Source organism: Capricornis sumatraensis, chromosome 7 (assembly GCF_032405125.1).
Source record: "Capricornis sumatraensis isolate serow.1 chromosome 7, serow.2, whole genome shotgun sequence".
In the NCBI taxonomy this organism is placed as follows: Eukaryota; Metazoa; Chordata; class Mammalia; order Artiodactyla; family Bovidae; genus Capricornis; species Capricornis sumatraensis.
The window spans coordinates 94,347,437-94,370,639 of record NC_091075.1 but is presented as its reverse complement, the minus strand read 5'-3'; the positions used below and the strand labels follow the sequence as shown (position 1 = coordinate 94,370,639).

Sequence of the window (23,203 nt, the reverse complement as noted above, 5' to 3'; positions counted from 1 at the left end):
AATCCTAATCACCAGACCTCCGGGGAAATCCCTGTCCTGATTATTTAAAACTGGATTGGCAAACTCTTACTCTACCAGTAGGGTAGAAAGTTATTATAGATAAGAAAAACAGGCAAACTCGAACCCTCCTAAGGGTGTCAAATCCAAGATTGATTTTCCCCACCTTGATTGATTCTGTATATATTTGGGAGCCTTTCATTCTTATCATGGATTTGAATTTATACTTTTTTGGGTAGACGTTTAATTAGAAAATTTAATTTGCTAGCATGCTGTCACTTTGTAAAGTATGTAAAATATATTAATAGCCTTCATTTTATATTCCTTTCTTAATTCCCCTAATACCTCATACGTTAATCTTAACTGATACAACAGATAAAGAGAATAAAACCAGCTTTAAAAATACACAAATATATTTTTAATTGGGGGAATTTTATAAGTAAAAAAAGGTCTTCTAAAATGAAGCTTACCTCTGATGGATAGAAATTAGCTTTGGTTAACTAGCATCGGTTGAACTTGGAAGAGAATGATCTTAATATTTCTGTAGTGTGTAATATGGCTAGGGTTATAAGTTATCTCTGATCCTAGAAAGCAGTGAATGAGAGCCAGATTAATTTGAATTCCACAGGGTTGTGTGCATACTTGCCTCGTCTGCATATCTAATTTCAAAAAATAAACTCTTAACTTTTTGACAAATCACTGAAGTTGCTTTTTCTCTCGTCCTTGTTTTAGGCCCACCCAAAATACCTGAGTTGTATTGCAATCAGCTGTTTTTTCCTGGCTGCCAAGACTGTTGAGGAAGATGAGGTAACTATTTTCAAGATTAGTCATGTCTCTTTGTTGAAAGTTTTATCCGTTGATTAGCTTGTTTAGTGTTTACCAAAACAAAAACTGAAAAAATGAGTTAATTTTTTTCTGTCCTGCCCTCCCTGCCTCCTCCCCTTTTGCTTTGTGTAGAGAATCCCAGTACTGAAGGTGCTGGCAAGAGACAGTTTCTGTGGCTGTTCTTCATCTGAAATTCTGCGGATGGAGAGAATTATTCTGGATAAGTTGAACTGGGATCTTCACACAGCCACACCATTGGATTTTCTTCACATTGTAAGTTCACCTGAAGTCTTTCAATTTCCTACTTGAGTATATCCTGTTTTAGTAACTTGAAAAGTAGATTGCCTGCTCTTTTGGCGGGGACGGGGAGCTGCACTGAGTCTTTGTCGTTGCTCCAGCTTTTCTCTAGTTTTGGGGAGCAGGGGCTATGGAGTGTGTGGGCTCAGTAGTTGTGGCTCCTGGGCTCTAGAGCTCAGGCTCAATAGTTCTGCTGCACGGGCTTAGTTGCTTTTATAGCATGTGGGATCTTCCCAGATCAGAAATCAAACCCATGTCTCCTGCACTGGCAGGCAGATTCTTCACCCCTGAGCCACCAGCAAAGTCCTTTTTTTTGTTGTTGTTGTTGTTCTGATTTTAGGAAAAGGAAAATTACTGCAGTTAGCCAAGGAAAAATTAGAAATTAAGATATATGTCAAATCATTGAAGCTAAAATTGCCAACTTAGAAACTGAGTAATACCTGAGGAGGTTACATCAACTTCTGTACATAGCTTATCTAGACATTTAAGTAACTAGAATGATGTTCTTGTGATTTGATTTTAATTTCTCATTTTTATTTATTTATTTTTTTTTAGTTCCATGCCATTGCAGTGTCAATTAGGCCTCAGTTACTTTTTAGTTTGCCCAGTCTGAGCCCATCTCAACATTTGGCATTCCTTACCAAGCAATTACTTCACTGTATGGCCTGCAGCCAACTTCTGCAGTTCAAAGGATCCATGCTTGCCCTGGCGATGGTTAGTCTGGAAATGGAGAAACTCATTCCTGATTGGCTTCCTCTTACAATTGAACTGCTTCAGAAAGCACAGGTAGGTGTCAGTCTAATTAAATGGCATTCATTTGTCTCTTACTGGGAAAACAGGGTTAGCAGATAGTTATAAAACTAAGAGATATTTTAATCTTGTAATGGCAGTTCATTTTTAAGGCCAGACAAAGTATTATTACACACTTTAAATGTATAGGCTAGATGTCTTTTTTTCTCTTTTAAAGCCTAGACAGTATTTGCTCGATTCTTTTCATCCCTCCTTCTGGGTGGTGGTGGTGGTTGTTTAGTCAGTAAGTCATGTCCAGCTTCTTTGCAACCCCATGGATTGCAACACCAGGCTTTCCTGTCCTTCACTATCTCCTGGAGTTTGCTCAGAATTCATGTCCACTGAGTCGGTGATGCTGTCTAACCATCTAACCTAGGTTGCTGAAAACCTTAATCTTAAAAGGTTACTAAGATTCTTGCTAATATATTCCATTGGTTTTGTATGAAGAACCTTCTTACCTATTAGGTTTCATTACAGTACTTCTGTAGTTAACTCATTTTTTTAAAAAGATGAGGCAAAAACATAAACTGTAAGAAGTTGCTTTTTAGACAAGCAGATAATTTATTGTTGGCTAGAGAAGGAAGTATTTGGCAAATAGAAAGTATATTCCTGAAGTTCCAGGACTTTCTGAATTAGTTGCCTAAGGTTGGTGAGTAGCTTTATCTGCAAATTGATATAAAATGTTTGAGGTTGGTTAAATTTTTATCAACCATCTATATAAAAACTAAAAATTTAGTGGAAAAAATTCTCATTCAAATGAAAATTTGAAATTCAAATGAAAAGTTAGTAATGGTTACTCTGTTAGCAGCTATTTGGAGAGGATACGTACTGGTTCTGTTCATGGCACTAAATGGAACCTGTGAGTTTGGGTCTGCTGCAAACAATACCCCTTAACCAAATGAGTCCAAATAAGACTTATGAGCCTACTTTCCCTTTTATATGTCCCTGTTTATTCTCATTTGGCAGTAGTTATTCTGATTTGTTTTATTAAATTTTATTTAGAGAAGAGACTGCTAAATTCTGAGCTTAAAAACATTATGTAATATAAAAACCAACTTCAGCAAACAGCTGCAATCTTTGAGCTGATAAAACTTATTAAAGAATTCTATAAAAGAAAAATGAGAATAATACTTGAATTTGATATTTTGTAGGGCAGTTACAGTTGATAGATACAAACTGTAAAAGCTAACAGACCAAAAAAAAAAGTTAGCAGACATATAAAATATACTTCAGGGCAGCCTCTCAGCTCTGAGAATTTCATGCTTTAATTTGTGAACAGAGAAGGGCTGTCTTTTCATAAAAAGAACGATGATAATAGAGCAATATATAAACTAGAGCTATATTCCTCTTAGATGTGTTTTATTCTGTTTTAGCATAGCCCAGCTTGCTTTCCTTTCCTGGGACACATAATGTTAGTGTAATACAGGCTATTTCTCCATACAAGGAGATACTTTCTTTTACTTGCATTTGTTAGATTGAAATAATTGAGAACTGTTTTTTTCTATTGAAATAATGCTATAATGAAAATAAACCCTGGGAGATAGTTGCTATTTGGTGAGAATTTTTCGAAACTAACATCAAAAACTACCACTTAAGGGAATAGTGTGACACAGAGCACTTACTTTGCCTACCTTGAATGTTGGATAAGGAAGTTGAATGTTAATCATTTACATTAGACTGTGGAAGTGGGGGAAGGGACATTAAGAGAACCTCCTACATTTTTCATCTTTATTGGAATGAAGGACATATCTCTAAATGCCTCCATGACTTTGTCTCTGTGCCTGTTTGCAAGTTAGTGCAGAGAAAATTTGCTATATGAAGAGTTACTAGCACCGAGAAAGGACAAGCTTTGAGCCGTAAATAAGAATATTGTAAATAGCATGTATATTCTGTAGCTTGTTATAAGCTTGGAACTTGAAGGAACCTTCTTAAAAATCAGATCATTCAACTCTTTATTTTATAGCTGCAGCCTAGGGAACTTGGGACTTTCTCAGAGACACACAAAACTTAGTAGTAAAGAAAACTGGAAAAAACCTAGTGCTTTATCCATACCGTAAAAATTTTGAAGATTGTAGTCCAGTGGTTTTCAGAGTTTTCTTTAGAAATAGAACTCTTCCTCACCCCCCTCCCCCCAAATCTTATACACGCACAGTCCCCACATCCTAAGTAGTAAAGTATTACTTTGTAATATGTGTTTGGGCCAGAAGCCTTATCAGATGTAGTCCTATTCAACATGGCCTCTCTCTTTCATAAGCTGTTTGGACATGGTCTGAAAACCACAGTTCCATTTTCTTATATATGTATATAGTTATGTTACATTTATTGAGAAATTTATGGTCAAGGCATTGGGGATACAGTGATTCCAAAAAGTCTCTGCTCCATGTAGTAAAGTTATAATGAAGAAGACAGTTAAAAACACACATAAGATCACAAAACTTCAGAGAGTTTGAGACTTGGTCTTTGCAATTCTCTGAAATCCTAGTGGCCCAACTCTGTGTTTAGTTGCTCAGTTGTCTCCAACTCTTTGCAGCCACATGGACTGTAGCCCGCCAGGCTCCTCTGTCCCTGGGATTCTCCAGGCAAGACTACTGGAGTGGGTAGTCATTGCCTTCTCCAGGCCCAAATATGAGTGGCTCCTTGTTCTTTAAGACTCAGTTATCTTTGCTAAGTTCGCCTCTGTTCACATAGGAACACCAAGTCTAGTATCTTTGTAATTAGACCTGTGACAAAGCCATAGTAACATCAGACACTCCTCCTGGATTTCTGGTTGTTGTATGGGAAGTTCTTACATCAGATTGGTAGGATGGTGCCGGAACTACTTGTGATGTGTTTCCCAGTGTTGTGGTTTGAGAGGACTGCTGTTGATCCATCACAGGCATCCATGCTGTGAGGGGCCCCATTGTCACCAGCTCTGCCTGTGTTCCCTCTGGACTTCAGACAAAGTACAGGGAGTGTTTCCTGGTTTGAAAGGCAAGCTTTCTCTCGTCTCTTCTAGTCCCCTCACCCCGACTCTGCTGTCTCATCACCACCCCTCTTACCTCTTGTGCTGCCTTTTGGTCATCATTCTGAGCTGGCTAACCCTCTTTCTTCTTACTCCTCTCATTGCTCTGTTTCTGTGCCTGTACTCGTGTTCTCCTCTTTCTGATTGATGCAGTCTGCCTTGATTATCTCAGGATGTTAAATCTCCCCAGATTAGCGTGGTGGTCTTCCTGTCCATAGAGCGATAAAGCATCTGCCTGCAATGCTGGAATCCCGAGTTCGATCCCTGGGTTGGGAAGACCCCTTGGAGAAGGAAATGGCAACCCACTCCAGTATTCTTGCCTGGAGAATCCCATGGACAGAGGAGCCTGGCGGGCTACAGTCCACGGGATTGCAGAGTCGGACATGACTGAGCGACTTTACTTTAACTTCCTGTCCCTAACCAAGGTCCCTGGTCAAAGTATAAGTTTACCTCTGTGGTGTAGTGTAAGAGTGTGGAGTTCAAGAAGCAGACCTTCCCCACCAGGGTCTTCTAGTCCTTGAAGGTGCCTCGAGTCTGACTCCTTATGGCACTAGGTGTTTTCAGGGCTTTATGCTATCCACTGAACCTAATGGGTCCATCTGAATCAGTTACATCGTGCTATTCCGATCCCCCTTTTCCCATCAGTAACCTGTTCAGATGTCTGCTCTGTAAATGTTCAAGGCTATTTGCCTCACCTCCTTGGTAAGCTGAATTACAGTTGTTTGTTTTTCTAGCAAGGGATACTTTAAAATAGTTACCGTATTTGAATTGAGGGAGATGGTCGTCTTGAAAAATAACAATAAATGTTCTTTTGACACTGTGCAACTAGAACATGTTCATTTTAAATCATTCTATGAGTTTCATTAGAGAACTTGTCTGGTGTCTAAAGTTGCAGTAATTCCACTATATATGCTTGTTTTGTTTCCTCCACTGTAACTCATCAAGGGCCATATTATTTTCTTAGAACAAACTCAGGTTGCAATAGAAGGAATTTATGTTGGTGAATTATTTTGGACAGAGGATTTAGCTTGGGTAGACCATCATTAGATGGTCTGTGTGTGCTTTCGTGCTCAGTCGTGTCCAGCACTTTCTGACCCCCTGGATATAGCCTGCCAGGCTCCTCTGTCCGTGGAACTTTCGAGGCAGTACTGAAGTCGGTTGCCATTTCCTACTCCAAGGGATCTTCCCCACCCAGGGATCAAACCTGCCTCTTGTGTTTCCTGCATGGGCAGGCAGATTCTTTACCACTGCACCACCTTGCGAAGCTTCATTAGGTGGTATTAGTTTACAAAACCTTCAGTGTCTTTCTAGCCCCGTTTTCTGCCAGTCTCACTAAATATAACTCCCTATTTACTTACTACTTCCACAGAGAAAGTTTTTAGTGACACAGTCTTCTTTTTACTTGAAAAACATGTTTTTCTTCAGGCTTCTTCTGTGATACTATGCCCAGTGACTAAGTTATTAGCATATTTGTGATATTTCTACTTTTCTAGGCCATTAAGTGTCATTCATTTGTTGAAGAACAGCATAGTAAACCGGGTACTTTTTAGAAATAATTTTTTTTACACTGTAGTCTTCTTTCCATGTCCCAATTCCTTTTTCTCTGTTACCTCTCTTTTGGAGGCTATTTGAAGAAGTGGGGTCCTGGCCTAGAGAACCAGGTGCCTTCAAGAACCCTGAAGCCCCACCCCTCTCCTGTGTGCTTTGTTCCACGGTCTTTGTTTTTGTGTTTTAATCTGGCTGCAGTAGGTCTTATTTGCAGCATGTGGGATCTACTTCCTTCACCAGGGGTCGAACCCAGGCTTCTCCTGCATTGGGAGCACAGTCTTTTTAGCCACTGGACCACCAGGGAAGTCCCATTCCACTGTTTTTAGCATGGCTTAGCTGGTTTCACATCCCTGGGACATGATAAGCCTTAGCCTACAGTTATAATCTAAAGTTATTATATAACTTTTTTTAAGAGAAGAAAAGAAATTGTAATACTAGTTAATAATATCTTGCCTGTTAGGGTGTTAGCTAGAGCCTTTCAAACTAGGGGGAAAAAATGGTGAACAAAATAGATGAAAAAAGGTCATTTTCATATATAGTTTCTGATAATTTCAGACACTGTTACATTTGTACATGATGACTAACACTAGCCTTTCATCTTTGTATACTTTGCTTGGTAACAGGTAATGAGTTTATTTTAATGCATTTTATGATTATTTAAAAAATTTTTGGCCACACCACCCTGTGGCATGTGGGACCTTAGTTCCACAACCAGGGACTGAACTGTCACCCCCTGCATTGGAAGGTGGAGTCTTAACACTAGACTGCAGGGGAAGTTCCAGCAAGGAGTATATTTAGAGATAAAAAATTTTGTCACCAAATATGTTCTTTCAGAGCATGTTATTTTCCTTTCTCTGTGGTGTTGCAAAGTCATACTGCGTGCTACAGGGTTTTTTAGGTATGAATAAGAATTGGTTGAGAAATGTCCAAAGATACCTATATATAGAATACATAAGCCTGGAAAGTGATTGCTGGTAGTTAGTCAAGATAGACTTCCTAGTAAGAAAGGGCAAGATTTGTGCAGAGTAGAGAGCATGTTTGTTTGACAGAGCACAAATTGGGATATTTTAGGAGGAAATATGGAGAAGGCAATGGCAGCCCACTCCGGTACTCTTGCCTGAAAAATCCCATGGACGGAGGAGCCTGGTGGGCTGCAGTCCAGGGGGTCGCTAGGAGTCGGACATGACTGAGCGACTTCACTTCCACTTTTCACTTTCATGCATTGGAGAAGGAAATGGCAACCCACTCCAGTGTTCTTGCCTGGAGAATCCCAGGGACGGCAGAGCCTGGTGGGCTGCCGTCTATGCGGTCACACAGACAGACACGACTGAAGCGACTTAGCAGCAGCAGCAAGAGGAAATAAGACTGGAAAGGCTTCCTGGGTAAAGAATATGCCTGCCAGTGCGGGAGACTCAGGTTCAATCCTTGAGTCAGGAAGATGCCCTGGAAAAGAAAATGGCAACCCACTCCAGTATTCTTGCCTGAAAAGTTCCGTGGACAGAGGCCTGGGGGCTACAGCTCACGGAGTTGCAAAGAGTTGGGACATGACTGAGCACACAGCTCACACAAGACAGGAAATGAAGGTTGGGCCAGATAGTGGAGAGCCTTCTTAATACCAAACTAAAGAAGTTAGATTATTTCTGGTAGGCACTTGGGGTGCTGAGGAATTAGATAGAGGAATTAATTTAAATTTGTGTTGTATAGGAATTTTGACTAAAGCTATAATTGAAGGGAAAGTAAGGCAGAAAGAGACTAATTATAATCAGACTCCCACAAGATTCTGAAGGCCTTCCATGTAGTCATTGGTGCTAGAAACTTAAGAAATAAAAATGAATATGATACAGTGGCTACCTCTTGGGATCTTATAGTCTGTAGTAGAAAAGCATAAATGGTTAAATAGATTATTCTAATGGGCTTCCCTGGTGGCAGGTTGATAAAAAAACAGATGATCCTGGGATTTGGGGTTTGGGAGGAATAAGGGAAGTCAGGGGTGGCTTCAAAAAGGACTGATACCTGAATTATCCTGAAGGATAAGAAGGAGTTAGTGAAACTTCCTAATTAAACAAAAATCTTAGCAAAAATGTTTTTTGCTAGTGCTGTCAAGCTTGCTGTTTGCTACAGAAATACAACTTGTCAAAGGTTCTCATTTACTCTGTTTAAAAAAAAAAAACAAGTTGTTCAAAATTTCTTAGCCAGACAGCCTTCCCCGTCCCTTATTTAAATTTTTTCTTGCCTCTGGCTGCTTCTCTAAATTCTTAATGGATTTTGTTTATCTATACATTGAATGTGTTAGTCACTTAATTGTGACTGACTCTTTGCGACCCCATGAACTATAGCCCATCTGGCTCCTCTGTCCATGGGATTCTCCAGGCAAGAATACTGGAGTGGGTTGCCATTTCCTTCTCCAGGGGATTTCTTGGCCCAGAGATTGAACCTGGGTCTTCTGCACTGCAGGCGGATTGTTTACTGTTAAAGCCAAAAGCGAGTGTATGTATATGTGTGTGTGTCTGTGTATATAGACATACATATATAATACATATCTTTATAATATATATATAAAAGGGAGTATATATATTCATATAGTTATCTGTATGTTGGTCTTCACTAAAGAGGTTGGAGGAGGCGAAGAGGGTGAGGTGAAAGGCCTTCTAGACAGGGGCGATAGCCTGAATAAAAAGCAGATGTTGGATAGGTATCAGTGAAAAAAAGAATAATTCCTACTTTCCTGAAGATGTCCAGCATATAATTGCAAATACAGAATTCAAGTTCCAAAGTGGTTTATATTATAAATACAGATCTGGACACATATTCTAAAAATGATGGGTTAGGCTGGAGGAATTAGATGAGTTGGAAGTCAAAGATGTGAGGAGAGAAGCCTTGGGGGGCAGGGGGCATGAGGAGAAAAAGTGGCTAGCAGAAATGACAGAGCCACCTCCATTGATGATTTCTTTTTTCTCGCCTGGCTCAGATGGATGGCTCCCAGCTGATCCACTGTCGAGAGCTTGTGGCGCATCACCTTTCTACTCTGCAGTCTTCCCTGCCTCTGAATTCCGTTTATGTCTACCGTCCCCTCAAGCACACCCTGGTGACCTGTGACAGAGGAGTGTTCAGAGTACACCCCTCCTCTGTCCCAGGCCCAGACTTCTCCAAGGACAACAGCAAACCAGAAGTGCCAGTCAGAGGTCCAGCAGCCTTCTGCCACCATCTCCCAGCTGCCAATGGGTGCAAGTATGCCTCTGCCAAACGCAAAGTGGAGGAAATGGAAGTGGACGACTTCTACGATGGGATCAAACGGCTCTATAACGAAGATAACACTTCAGAAAGTGCGGGTTCTGTGTGTGGCACTGATTTATCACGGCAAGAGGGACAGGCTTCTCCTTGTCCACCTCTGCAGCCTGTTTCTGTCATGTAGCTGCAAGAGTTACCTTCAAGGGCAAACTAGGGTAGACGACTCTGGGGATGGGAGCATGGAAAACCAGAATAGGCTATGTAAGGTATATATCTTTTCAGGCTGATTTGAAATGAGCCAGAGGAAAAAACCCAGTTGATTTGTATGACTAATTATAATTCAACAATATTTAAGCACTTAAAGACCAAAAAAAAGTGTAAAATTAAGGTCAAAAAAATTTTAAGTAAAAAATTCCTTTGTAGTATTTGTCAGTTCTACCCTTTTCTCTGCTAAAATGTAATGTGTAGATTGCCTTGTGTCAGAAACTCACATTCAGTGTTTTTTTTTTTATACCAAAATTCCTAGCTAGCAAACCTTTTCCCAGAACCCTGATTTAATTTTCCTCTTGCCTTTGCTTGCTTCTTTGAATACTAAATGAATTTTATGCATGTTGATCTATGGCTGATGAGGAAACCCTCAAAGTTTATTTTTAGCAATTTAGTGAACAGATTATTTCAGTGTGACAGCCATGTTTAATCCATGATTCAAATTCAAATTAATCTGGAAAAGGTACTTCAAAATTGCCCCATATGAATCAGGTGGTAAAAAGGACTCCTATTACCATTGTTGATTTTTGTCTCCTTTCAGTTTCTATAGTTTGGAAATAAAATCATTTTCAGTTTTTATCTTAAATTGAAGCTTAAAAGTGGCACGTGATTAAGACACTCTTAGGTTTGTTGAAAGGATTTTTGACATTTGTATAAAAATTTGTGATAAAGACTATATCCAGGTGCTCACTAAAGAAACATGTAACAGCTAAAGTTAGGTATTTTAAACTGCTCAGTTCACTCATTTATAATCAGCAGGAGAGACTCTAGATGTTGGGGCAGCTCTGTGATTGGGATCTGTAACATGTATTAATATTAACTGAATTCAGTACCCTAGTTTTATGTTAAGCCATTAGGATTTTTCTTGATCAGTTAACCCCCTACCTCCCCAGCCTACCTGTATTTCTTGATCAGTTAATCCCCCTGCCTCCTCTGATCAGTTAACCCCCTGCCTCCCCAGCCTACCTGTATTTCTCTCAATGACTTCTGGATTCTGAGCTCCCTGTGCAGTCTGAAGAAGGAATTGCAGTCAGAAGCATGTACTGATGATAAAAGCCACTGGTAGCAATAAATGTTGTCCTTAACCTTTTTATCTTTTTTTTCTGCTTGTGAAGAGGTACAAATTCTTGATTGGTTAAGCACTGCTATTTCAGCTATAGAAGATGATAAAAATACTAATACGCTTGCAGAAAATAAAACATAAAGGGGGGATTAAATGTGACTGAGTTTAGGGTTTGACATAATTTTTCCTTTCTAATATTTTCTAACTGGTGGACTGTGTCCTTCCAAACAGTAAATTCTTAGCTTAAGGAACTGTGAGGGCAGGCATTTCCCATGTCTTGATAACCCATCATTTTTAACCCACTGATTTTGCTCTGGTTTAGCAGAGCACAAGTATTCTCCAGTCTGCATTTGACTTTTAAATTCTTGTGGTAGGGTTGGCTACCTGCTACAGTCCAATCAAGGGGGAAATGTCTCCTGACATTGAAGTACAGGGAGTGAAGATAGCATGAGGCTGACTTTGCAAATACACATTAAAAAAAAAAAAAAATCCCACTTATCCTAGCAGTCATCTGGTTCTGTTTCTCAACTCACCTCAGTTGTGGGAGCTTCAAGAAGTCTATAACTACACATGTTCATCATTTTTAAAATGGCATTTAATCCCTCCATCCCCCCCTCAACAAATGAGTATTTTTGTTACATATAAATCTACGGATAACATTGAGTCTAGAATCAGAATATTTCCTTAATTGATGGCAAATCAGTTTGGGGGAAAAGGTGTTGTTTTCATGGGAAACTGGATTGCAATGGTTGGGCTGCCAGGTCTCGTGCCTCAAAGCTTATTTAACCCATATATCAATTAAATGATAGTACTTGGGAGACCAGACCCTCCTGAGCATGCACCCTTTCAGTTTTACGTCCGTGCCACCATCCCGGAGACCTGAGCTACCATGAGCTCTTCTATAACTTTGGTTTTCTGGGACCTGAACTTGTGGATTAAGGCATAAAAAAAGCAAAACGTGCTTGAACAGTGAGGAACTTCTCATTAAGGATGTTCCTACTGTTAGATCCTGTTTTACTGGAAACTCTTATTAGCCTATGCTGCTGCTAAGTCAGTGGTCTCTGACTCTGTGCGGCCCCATAGACAGCAGCCCACCAGGCTCCACCGTCCCTGGGATTCTCCAGGCAAGAACTCTGGAGTGGGTTGCCATTTCCTTCTCTAATGCACGAAAGTGAAGTCAAAGTGAAGTCGCTCAGTCGTGTCCGACTCTTCGCGACCCCATGGATGGCAGCCCACTAGGCTCCTCCGTCCATGGGATTTTCCAGGCAAGAGTACTGGAGTGGGGTGCCATTGCCTTATCCACAGAACCTAAATTTTAGCATCACACAATTCTCTTCCGATATCTGGAAACTTGAGCTTTGGGGAATCACAATTGCCTGGTACCTCTTGGTGGTTAGAAAACTTGTTATTCCATGAAGGATCTGCAAAAGCAAAGGAATAAACGTGATGGGATAAATTAGTTTAATTCTAATAAGTTACTCTCTCATCCTCCAACAGAAGTGAATGTGCATGCTCTAGCTCTTGAAGCTCATACTGGGAAAAGCCAGGTGATTTACTTCATTGTCTTTTGCAGGATTGGTGTTAAATTGGTCATCTGTGAAGAACTGAGTTTTTTTTCCCCCCTACAGATGTCTTAGTGTGGAGGGGAGGGCTGGGAAAGGAGAGTACTCTCAAATGCCAGTTAAAAAGACTAATTCTAATTCTGATTTGTCAGAAATGTCTCTGACCCGGTACCTTTGGCTCTGAAAGCAGCTGTAATATAGCTTCTTGCTTGGCCAAGCTGATGAGAATCTGAGCCTACATTCCTACTGTCGAGAGCTAAGACATTGGTATCTGCCCCTGAAGTATTCTTTATTTTCTCCTATGTTGTTAGAACACAGGAGAAATATGTATAGCATATATATATATGCTCCCTATTTTCTACCTACCTGGGTTTTACTCATTTGAAATTCTTGAAACAAGAAAGTAAGTTGCCCTTGAGCATTACTGCCCAGAACAGCACAATGTGATCAAAGCCACTGATGCTCGGCTGTCATCATGGGGAGCCTTAAGGTAGGTTGTAGTTTTCAACTGGAAAGGGAGATAACTGGCCAGTGCCTTCACAACCATCCTAGGACACAGCAGGTTGAGGATTAGAGAACTGTCCAAGGCCACATGGCCAGGAATTTTTAACAAGGTTCAGCTTCTGACATATCAGATATAAAGCTTTGTGATATCATGAAGTTTTGTCTAACATGTAACTGTAACTTTTAAAGACTCAAATCATTGAAATTAGTCTATAAGCTCTTAACAGGAGAATGTCTCCTAAGCCTGTTAGTATTTTGAGCTTTGGCCACTAGATGGTGCTTTTAGAAAAAACATCTTTTTAAGTTTCAGGAGAAACTGAGCTTACTGTGAGGGAATGAGCAGTTTAAGGCCTCACCTCTTGTTTCTAAACATCAGCATCATGTGCAGCTATGAGTTCACATCACTTAAGCCATGGGAGGCCTGTGCACGTGGGACTGATGGGAAATTACCAAGATCTGCCATGTTGGGACTTAGATGTGGCTAAGTATGTCTCAACAACAAAAACATTCTAAAAATTAAAGATCCTAATATTCGGTTAAGTTGTTTGGTCCTGCACCCTAGAAATACGTTTGGGAATACTTGAAAATAAAGTCCCAAAAGCTTGATGCTTTTGTTTTCAGTTGGATTTGACCGATCATAGGACAGAAGATGGAAGTATAGGCCTAAACGTGGTAAAGCTAGGAACAAGGAGTTAAAATGACAGCTTCTCCTCACCGTATTAAGTTTACAGACCCTCCTCTATAACAGAGTTACATCTTGATAAACTCATAAGTTGAAAATATCCTTAAATCAAAATGCATTTAGTGCACCTAATCTGCTAAACACCATAGCTTATGAACATAGTCCACCTCAAGTACTCAATACACTTAACATTAACCTCCAGTTGGGCTGAATCCATTTAACACAAAGCCTGTTCTACAACACAGGAATCACATATCCTATGGAATTTGTTGAATCCTGTGCTTAAGTGGAAAACAATGGTTGTAAGTCTATCAGCTGTTTCCTTTCATGAGTAGCATGGCTGACTAGGAGCTGCAGCTTGCTACTGCTGCTGCTAAGTCGCTTCAGTCATGTCTGACTCTGTGCGACCCCATAGATGGCAGCCCAACAGACTCCTCTGTCCCTGGGATTCTCCAGGCAAGAGTCCTGGAGTGGGTTGCCATTTCCTTCTCCAATGTGAAAATGAAAAGTGAAAGTGAAGTCGCTCAGTCGTGTCCGACTCTTAGCGACCCCATGGACTGCAGCCCACCAGGCTCCTCCATCCATGGGATTTTTCAGGCAAGAGTACTGGAGTGGGGTGCCATTGCCTGCTGCTACTGCCCAGCAAAATTATCCGTACTGCATATGGCTAGCCCAAGACAAGATCCAAATCCAGAACTACAGTTTCTTCTTAATGTATATCACTCACACCATCACGAAGTCAAATCATATTAAGTCAGGGACCTTCTGCAGTGGTTTGCATGATGTAATTCCCATGGGTAGTACAGAGACATACCTTTCTCTGTGCCACCTCTGGATCATTGAACAGCTGTTGTAAGAGGTAACCAAGAACATCTTACCAGATAAGTTTAAAGACAGCACACAACTCTAGGTTTTTCAGGTTCTAGGAGGCTGAACTCCATTTCTCTCAACTCATAAAGTATGAGTTTCATGGCAGATCCAATGTCAAAACTTTTGACCTTACTATGTTACACAATAGTAGGCCAGTGGACTTAAAACTACTGAAAAGCAATCAGGAGTGTGTTTTCCTTTTCAGAATACTATCTCTTGCAGTTTAGCCCAGAAAGGGCTTAGCTCTTACTCCCAGAGTTTGCTGTATGAAGTATACAGAGACATGCAATTCATAGTGTGTGGCTACATCCCCAGTGCCTAATGTTGGCCTAGTGTAGTATAAAAGTATTTGGGGAGAAGAAAGAGTGGCAAGACGGATGGATATAAAGAGCAAGGAGAGCTAGAGCTACAGCTCTTCAACGTTCTAAAAGCCCTGTGCAGGGCGTGGTTAAGCAGAGTTTGTAGAATGCTATTCTGTATCCTCCCCCCGTCATACCCACACACACATTTTTTTTTGGACAGGAACCAACCTTAAAGTAATAGCTTCATGCCTCTTGGTCCCATAATTTGCCAAGAAAAAAGCTTTTCTTTGGTGCCAAGAAAGTTTCCGTAGTGGACTGACAGGCCGTTTCAGCTCACAGTACTGCAAATAACTGATCTGAGGAAGACATGAAATCTTCATCTGTACCTCCTACGATGTTCCACTAATAACCAAAAGATCTCATTTATTTACAGCTACCTGTCAGAATAGGAAGGTTGGAAAACGAGGTGAGCAGATGCCTAGGCTTGCAATTAGTCTTTTCATATGAACACATTCAGCCCTGAGGGTGCTGCGTGTTGGCTAGAGACTGGTCTGAAAGCTACATGGCATCAGTCACAAGGACTAAACACCACAGTCTTAAGGATTCAAATGCAAGGATCTTCAAAGTGAGCCATATTGCCAACAGTCTCCACGGTGGAAAGATGGCAGTCATCTGCAAAGCAAAAGGTTTTGCATAGAACTGTCATTTAAGTACAGTGAAAATTATTTCCTTAGTTTTTCAGATGTCCAGAACTGTTTACTCATGGGACAATGATAAGCAGAAAAGTCAGATTAACTAAGAAGGAAGTTTAGGGTACAGTTGATGGGAAAAAGTACAGTCGAGCATACTGGTATGATGACCTAATTTTCTCACTCAGCTCAGTGCATACTAATTCAGAAGATCAGGTTTCTCCTTTATACACGTTCTGTGCCAATCCCAGAGACCATCTAGGATACACTTTCAGCAGTAAGGCAAGAGTCTGTAGCTGAAGCAAGGTTTGTTTTAAGACTATGAAAAAAAGCCTGTTATCAATCAAAATAGGTTCAGCTGGTTCAGTTCTCCCTGCTTTTCAACAATCTAGCTTGGGACAAGCGAGTAATGTTTATTTTTCATCTCTCTTAGTTGGTCAGCCAAGAGAACTTGAGAACCTACCAGCTTTATCAACACTTGAGAAAAAGAACCACCTGAAGTAAAATGGAGGTTAGCTGTGTGCTTGACCTGTGCTATCCATTACCCACTCTCTGGATAACTGAAGAGAAACCAGCCTGGATGGAACAGCCAGTTCCCTCACCCCTCCCACGAAGATGTCACCATTACACTTCTCTAGCCTGAGGCCTAAAAGGGGAACAGCAGTATTAGATTACACATTTCTCTAGTTAAGGACAAAAATACTGCCTAATTGAGTTTTAAATATTGCTCAAAAAATGTCTTTACAATCTGACACAAAATTTGTTTTCAAAATGAGCGATAGGGTAAAGTTGATATTAAAATATTAAAAGGAGCCTAAAAATAAATCCAATTATTGTGCTTAGTAATCACAGTGGTTTCACACAATAGGATGTCTGTGTTCAACTTATAAGACTGATAGTATGTCATGCTGTAGCATCAGTTAATGAGTTGATACCCACCCATCCATCCGTCAAACCACTGATCACATCTTAGCAGATTTCTATCCTTGCAGATTATAGTGTAATATGGAGGGGACGGCTCTCAACTCATATTTTAACTATTTAATGGCTCAGATGAACTTGATTTTAATAACATTTAATAACTGTCTAAGTAAAGGAAGCCTCTCGCCAGTATGCTTATCCAATTAGACTAAATAACCTCTTTCCAGGAATCAAATGATTCAAGAGGCAGGCACTGTTGCTTCATCATTTCACCTTTCAACCAAAGCATATGTTTACCATTCTTAAATAAAGGGGGGAACTCTCTTGCCACCAATATCCATCTGCTGCTGCTGCTGCTAAGTCACTTCAGTCGTGTCCGACTCTGTGTGACCCCATAGACGGCAGCACACCAGGCTCCGCCGTCACTGGGATTCTCCAGTCAAGAACACTGGAGTGGGTTGCCATTTCCTTCTCCAACTGCTATGGGGCTAAAAAATGATGGAAATAAGCAAAAACTATTGATAAGAAATGAAAAGTTAGCAAATTGCATGTTCATGCATAAAATAGAAATGAATTTGGAAATTGCACCTTGACTACAAAAATTGCCCCTAAGAGGTGACTGCTAACAAAATAACCTACCCCTGAATCCAGCCCATCACAAATGAGTCAGCATTAGAAATCACTGACTCAACAGCCAGAACTGTGTGTTTGCATGTGGGTGTACTTTAAGTGATTTTCAGCATTTTTTTTTCCTTCTTTGGCAAACAGGGTGGAGAAAGCCACCTGGCTGACTGGCAAATGTGGATGAGAACCATTGTTAACAACGCTCCTGTTGTCTGGGACAGGATACGTACTTGGGGGTTTGTTTCCATGGTCCAGGACACAAAAACTCTGGACACGTGGTAAAGAAGAGCTTCACAATAAATAAAAAGGCAAGGATGGGCCAGAAAGTTACTTTAACATACCTTTAAATATAAATTGAGTCCCAGAGGCAGGAAAATCACCTACCCAACACTGGCACATTTTAAACATGATTAAGACTTGCAGGTCAAAATCCCAGTGACAGCACCGGGATTTGTTGCTGTATTTGAGATGAGGAGAGCATCTTAAACACAATTCTATGGCTTAAATGTCACTTAACTTTCTCCTTGAGCTTAAAATTGGCATAATTTTGATACCAAAACTAACTCTGAATAACCTTTACATAAAAACAAACTGGCTAAGTAGAAAAAAAAATTTTTTTTTCCAAAACAGAATCCCAAACCCCAAAAACTTATATATAGGATGCAGGTAACAGAAAGAGTCAAATAAAACAACAGTGGTTCCTGAATTTAAAGGAAGGATGCCCACTTCTCTCTCTCAAGAGGCAGTCGATCAGCTGAAAAATAAAAATATTGTATCAATAGAACACTCCAAATTTAAAACTTGCAGCCATCTTTGTTCATGCAATATCAAATGTTTAGAAAAATACCCCAAACTTCAAAACAACCCATCAAGCTACCAAGAGGAAGGAGAACTGTTGCCCCAATCTTATGACCTGATGGATGGTTGAGGGTCCTGATGGGACTGTTCAGAAGGTCGCTCATGGGACAGAGGTCTGGAGTTTACATGAGATCAAGTTTGTGGACCCTCAGACTAGGGTCCATGCTATCTTCAGTCCGTGAGTTCTTGGGTCAGCAGCTTCAAGAACGTGACAGCTAAGCAAGATCCCAACACATAGCTACTTTGGGTTTTGGCCCAAGTTCTCTGTTTCACTCAATTTCCTTTTAAGGAGTATTATTAAGTATTACTGTTTTTGGTGACGATGAGTCATTTTAGTAACCACTACGGGCAGTGGTTTGTAAACAGACATTGACAAATAGAAACAGCAGTGCAATATTTGACCCAGACTTTAAAAGAACAGGAGGCGATGGTGGAAATGAGGTAACTCTTCCCCAACACGTGTGAACAGACAGCTCCTGCTCTTCTAATGCTCTATGTCCATTAGGAGAGAGTGGGGCTTGTCAACAGGATGGTTACATAAAGAAGAAGCTACAGAAGAGAAAAAAGAAAGGTTCAGATTCAAAGTTGATTCTTAAAAGGCTTTTTTTTTTTTTTAAAAAAAAGGAGCTTCTCTACAACAAACTGAAAGAACAGTGATGTGTCAGTAAAGGGATGATCAGTCGAGGTGGGAGCAACAGCAGCAGAGCTGGCACCAGAGGCCGAGGAAGGAGAGGCTGCCTCGGCTGGGGCAGTGGGGTGCTCATCAGGGTAGAAGGGGACAGAAATGGGGGACAAAGGGTGGCAGAGACAGTGTATGAAGTACAGAACACCACGTGGCAAGCGTCTTGGAGGAGCTGGTGCTGCCCAGATGGTAGCATTTGAAGTCCAGACAAAGCAGGAAAGCATGAGACACTTCCATCCCTATTTCTTTTATCCAGTGTTATAAACACGTGTACATTTGTATATCAAACAGTGACTAAAAAGAACTCACAAAAGGGCACACAATGTTTGGGTAAAAATATATTTTCCCCCACTTTATGTTCTTGGCACTAGTGATATGCATAGATTACCTGTCCACCACGCTCCTACCTCCACAGACACCAAATGACTAAGCAAGTTTGCTACGGGATTACTTTCATACTTGAAAAAAATGATATGCTTCACACCAATACAATTGTTTTAGTTTTTTAAAAAAGACAAGTGTCTAACATGCAGTTTACATATATGACAATTCTGCATTAACACCGAAAGGAGATTACACAACAGTTTTAAAAACACATTGGTTATTTTCCAACAGCAAAATGACAATGATCTACAACTACAGTTTAAGGCATATCAGCATATTTTAAAATTAAGGAATAGACAAAGTTCTAATGCTGTTCACAGCTTAATCTTCCATTTATTTAAAAAATTCCCTTCATACCTACATACAATCTAGACTTTGTACGTCATCAATTCCCCCTAAAGAGTCATCACATATGTATCCTGTCAATGGAACCAAGACTTCTGGAAGTTGAGACTTGACAACTTCAGACACTTGTGAATGGCAAAGCAAAGGGATCTCAACGCACAGTTTTGGTAGGACCACACAGAGACAGTATGAAATGAGTTGGTAACAGCTGAAACCCTGATTCAACAGTCTGTATTATGAAACACTGAGGGATATGTCAAGAAAATGAGGAAACCAAGTCTGTTTGTTTGAGGTGCACAAGATATGAGGTGTTATTGCTGGTGAGATCACAAAGCAGAGAAGGAAGATGAGTAACCTGTGCCCAGCATTATGTTAAATGTTCCCCTGGTTGAGGTGTCCTTTCTGGACAAAACCTTCACCAATTAATAAAGAGCCTAAGCTGGGAAAAGGTAGTCTCTCAACTGCCCATAAATTCTCACAAGTGCTTTTCCATCACATCCTTCTTGAAACTGTTATAGGTATCTAAAGTCCAGAAGAAGCAAAAGCATGGTCATAATGGTTGAACAAAAGATCTGGGGAAGGGCCAGCAAGTGCTGTCTTGGCGGGTTAAAAAAAAAAAAAAAAAGGTGATCCTTGGTAGTAATTAGCACAAGGAACAGATCCGTAAACCAGGACCACCAAAACACTAAGCAGTCATAAAGGCAGTGTAACATGAAAAAAACTTTCTCTTGTTTTTCTCTAGTGGAAAGTAGTAGTTTCTCATTCTAGCTTTACTTACACAGTCAGAACCAAGGGCCCTCTGGGACTTCCCTGGGGGTCCAGTGGTTAAGACTTCACGCTCTCATTGCTGAGGACTCAGGTTCAATCCCTGGTCAGAGAACTAAAGTCCTGCAGATCACATGGCACAACCAAAAATAACAAAAAAAAAAGAACCAAGGACCTTCTATAATATCCAATGAACCCACAGTACTATGTAGAACACAGACTGGGACTGATAATTTCTGACTTCCACACTGACACCAAGGAAAAGGCAAATCTCTGTGTTTCTTGTGAAAAAGAGATAAATGTGAGCCATTTAAAATATAGTTTTCTTTCTTTAAAAAAAAGAAAACAAAGGATACTCAAACCAATACCTCCCTACCCCCATCCAGGAAAAAAAAAAAAGAAATAATTCCACCTATCCCATTTGTTTCTTTAAAAAGCCAAAAAGATCTCAAAGGTTGCTTACTACTGTACTTACATGCAAAGGCGAAAGCACATCCAATTAGATTTGAGGGTATCATTTACTCCGTGCAGAGCCAAGGACTACTGTGAAAAAAGGCACAGATACAGAAAGAAGAGAGGGCAGCAATAACAAACCAAACAGGGCCGGGGAACAGGGGCAGAAAAAAGTTGAGAAGCAATGCAGTTTAAAAAAAAAAAAAGCTTTTATATGTTTCTTTTGACTTTTTATTCCCTGACTCTCCATGATTTGTTTTTCTGTGAAAAATTTAATGGGGGAAAAAATCAATCAACAATCTTGGAATCAAAAAGTCAGCTGGATGCCTTTCGCGGTTGGGCTCACTTTAAAAAGGCTTTAGCGATGCATGTAAAATGGTCATTTTCAAGGGATGCATTCTTAGGATTTAGAAGTGTATTTCCTGTTACAAGGCACAAAAATGCGCACACAAGCAATGGTTGGAACAAGCATACAGCACTAGTATTCAAGCTTCTGTGTGGTGCACAGCGTCTGAGCAAATTCAGCCCACGGTTAGAATCAGCATGCCACCTGATGTTTGGCTGCTGCACAGCTAGCTTCAGACTAGAATCATTCAAAAACAAAAGCAGAAACACTGATCCAGGAGCTTCTAAAGCCTGTCTTTACACCTCTACTGCTGCTTCTGGTTTGCAGTTTCTATCCCAGCTTAGTTTGAGCTTCCATGAAAACTGATTCCTTGCTTTGCCTAATTAAGCCTAAATCAGTTCATTGGAAGCCCATTCCTTCTTTTCCTAAGAGTGTCGTTGAGGATAAAGAGAAGGTTGAAAAATTTACTGAAATCAACTAGAGACTTAGTATTTAAATTAAAAAAAAAAACACACAAAAGTGTGTATGTGTGTTCTATTTACTTAATGTATGACTGAATGAAAACCCTTCTCCAGGGGATCTTCCCAACCCAGGGATTGAACTTGGGTCTCCTGCATTGCATGTCATTTACCATCTGAGCCACTAGGGAAACCCATCTAATGGATGACTAGGGAGGGCCAAAAGGAAAACGCAGGGGTGAAGGGTCAGATTCATAAGAAAGGTTATTCTTTCAAGTAAGAAGTAGGAGACTATGGAGTCAGAGAGAAGCTGGGAGTGTTTTGTTTTTATGGGGGGGAGGGGGATAACTAAGAAACTGAAAGGATAAGCCTCAAGAAGGAAAAGTATAGAAAAGAAATTAGGTATGCTCCTTTCCATACAAATCTGGCATATGTAGTCTATGTCCTGAAATGTGACTAATTCCTAATTCTTGTTGATGGGGCAATGGGTCTTAAACATAGAGGGCATGTTGAGTGAGTCTTGGTGAGGCCATTCCTTCAAGACAACTGGATTTGAAAGACTAGATGTTCTATTCCTTCATCCCTCTTTTGGCCAAATATCAAAATACGCCAGGAAACTGGGATGTGAAGTTGGATTTCTGCTTTCTTGACTCGTGGGTTTGTGTTATGTCCCTTCTCATTTCTATCTTAAAATGACAAAGTCTCCTCAAACTTGTGCTGGATGATGATACAGTTTATAACAAATTTTCTATTTTAAATATTTCTGGAAAATTTCTCCTTGGAATTATTGAAAAATGTTACTCGAAGCACTGATACCCTGGAGTCAGTCATTAGGCGCTCACCCTACTGAGAGCAGATTTAGGTGCGTTTATGAAAAGACAGGGTATTGTTAGTAGCAAACAGGTTGCAAAAAGCCCATTAATCTTAGTAGAAGACTCTTCTACTAAGAACATTGTACGATCAGCCTTGGAAAGGGCTATCAGTGAGAGGGCCAAGGCTGCCCTGAAACAAGTAAATAGAATCACTGTTCTCTTATTACAGTCCAGCTTGGCTAGGACTTAAGATAGGGGTTCAGACATGTTTTTAAAGCCATAAGAGGAGACAAACCAGTCTGAACAGATCCACAATCCAGGCCAAATAATGTTATTAAAGTAATAAAAATCCACGCAAGGGTAAAAGTCAGGTAAAGCTTACCCACCGTTCTGCCTACATACAAAGCTACCTTGGTTTGGGGCAGGTGAGGAGAAGAATCAGAAGGTGTTCAGAGCCTTTCCATCATGGAGATGAATAATCAAGAAAAGCAAGTTGTTAGGGCTATTCAGGTTTACAGTTCAGCTGCTGAGGTGGTGAGAAGTTTTCCTGTCAGACATACATGGAGGAATTTAGCCTCCTTCCCTTGGTCCCAAGCAACACACAAGTCACAGGACAGGCATGCTTGCCGCCACCACTCTGAACAGGCATAAACGGCAAGTCATTTGCGTTTCCAGAAACAAAGTCCCACTGCACATAGCTTTTGCTGTGACTCCCTTGCTCTATCATTTTCCACCACCCAACAACATTCAGCAAAATGAGTTAATAGTTATATGGTGTCTGGGGAAGGGGAAAAAATAAAAATAAAACAAAATAAAAGGACACAGATGGCAGAGATACAATATTACTGCAAAAGCAGGTGAATGCGGACCATCCTTGGCTTGCCAGGCTTTATGTGAAGCTTGCACTGCAAGTTAAAAAACAAAACAAAAA

At 40.4% G+C, this 23,203-nt stretch overlaps 2 protein-coding genes across 4 annotated transcripts in view; one reads left to right on the top strand and one right to left on the bottom strand.

Moving 5' to 3' along the window:
- Positions 1 to 11,338, top strand: part of CCNI (cyclin I) — a 35,352-nt gene extending 24,014 nt beyond the window's left edge. Inside the window, exons 4-7 of one of the 3 annotated variants that reach the window (XM_068975163.1) lie at positions 730 to 804; positions 955 to 1,095; positions 1,675 to 1,905; positions 9,534 to 11,338. In XM_068975163.1, the coding sequence (XP_068831264.1) occupies positions 730 to 804; positions 955 to 1,095; positions 1,675 to 1,905; positions 9,534 to 9,869 (783 nt within the window). In that variant the 3' untranslated portion in view covers positions 9,870 to 11,338. Of the gene's footprint in view, positions 1 to 729; positions 805 to 954; positions 1,096 to 1,674; positions 1,906 to 9,425 lie in introns of all 3 variants that reach the window. The other 2 variants (XM_068975162.1, XM_068975161.1) reach the window with 2 other exon arrangements.
- A 7,732-nt stretch (positions 11,339 to 19,070) lies between these two features.
- Positions 19,071 to 23,203, bottom strand: part of SEPTIN11 (septin 11) — a 48,513-nt gene continuing 44,380 nt past the window's right edge. Inside the window, exon 10 of the mRNA XM_068975160.1 lies at positions 19,071 to 23,177. Within this exon, the coding sequence (XP_068831261.1) occupies positions 23,162 to 23,177 (16 nt within the window). The 3' untranslated portion in view covers positions 19,071 to 23,161. The remainder of the gene's footprint in view (positions 23,178 to 23,203) is intronic.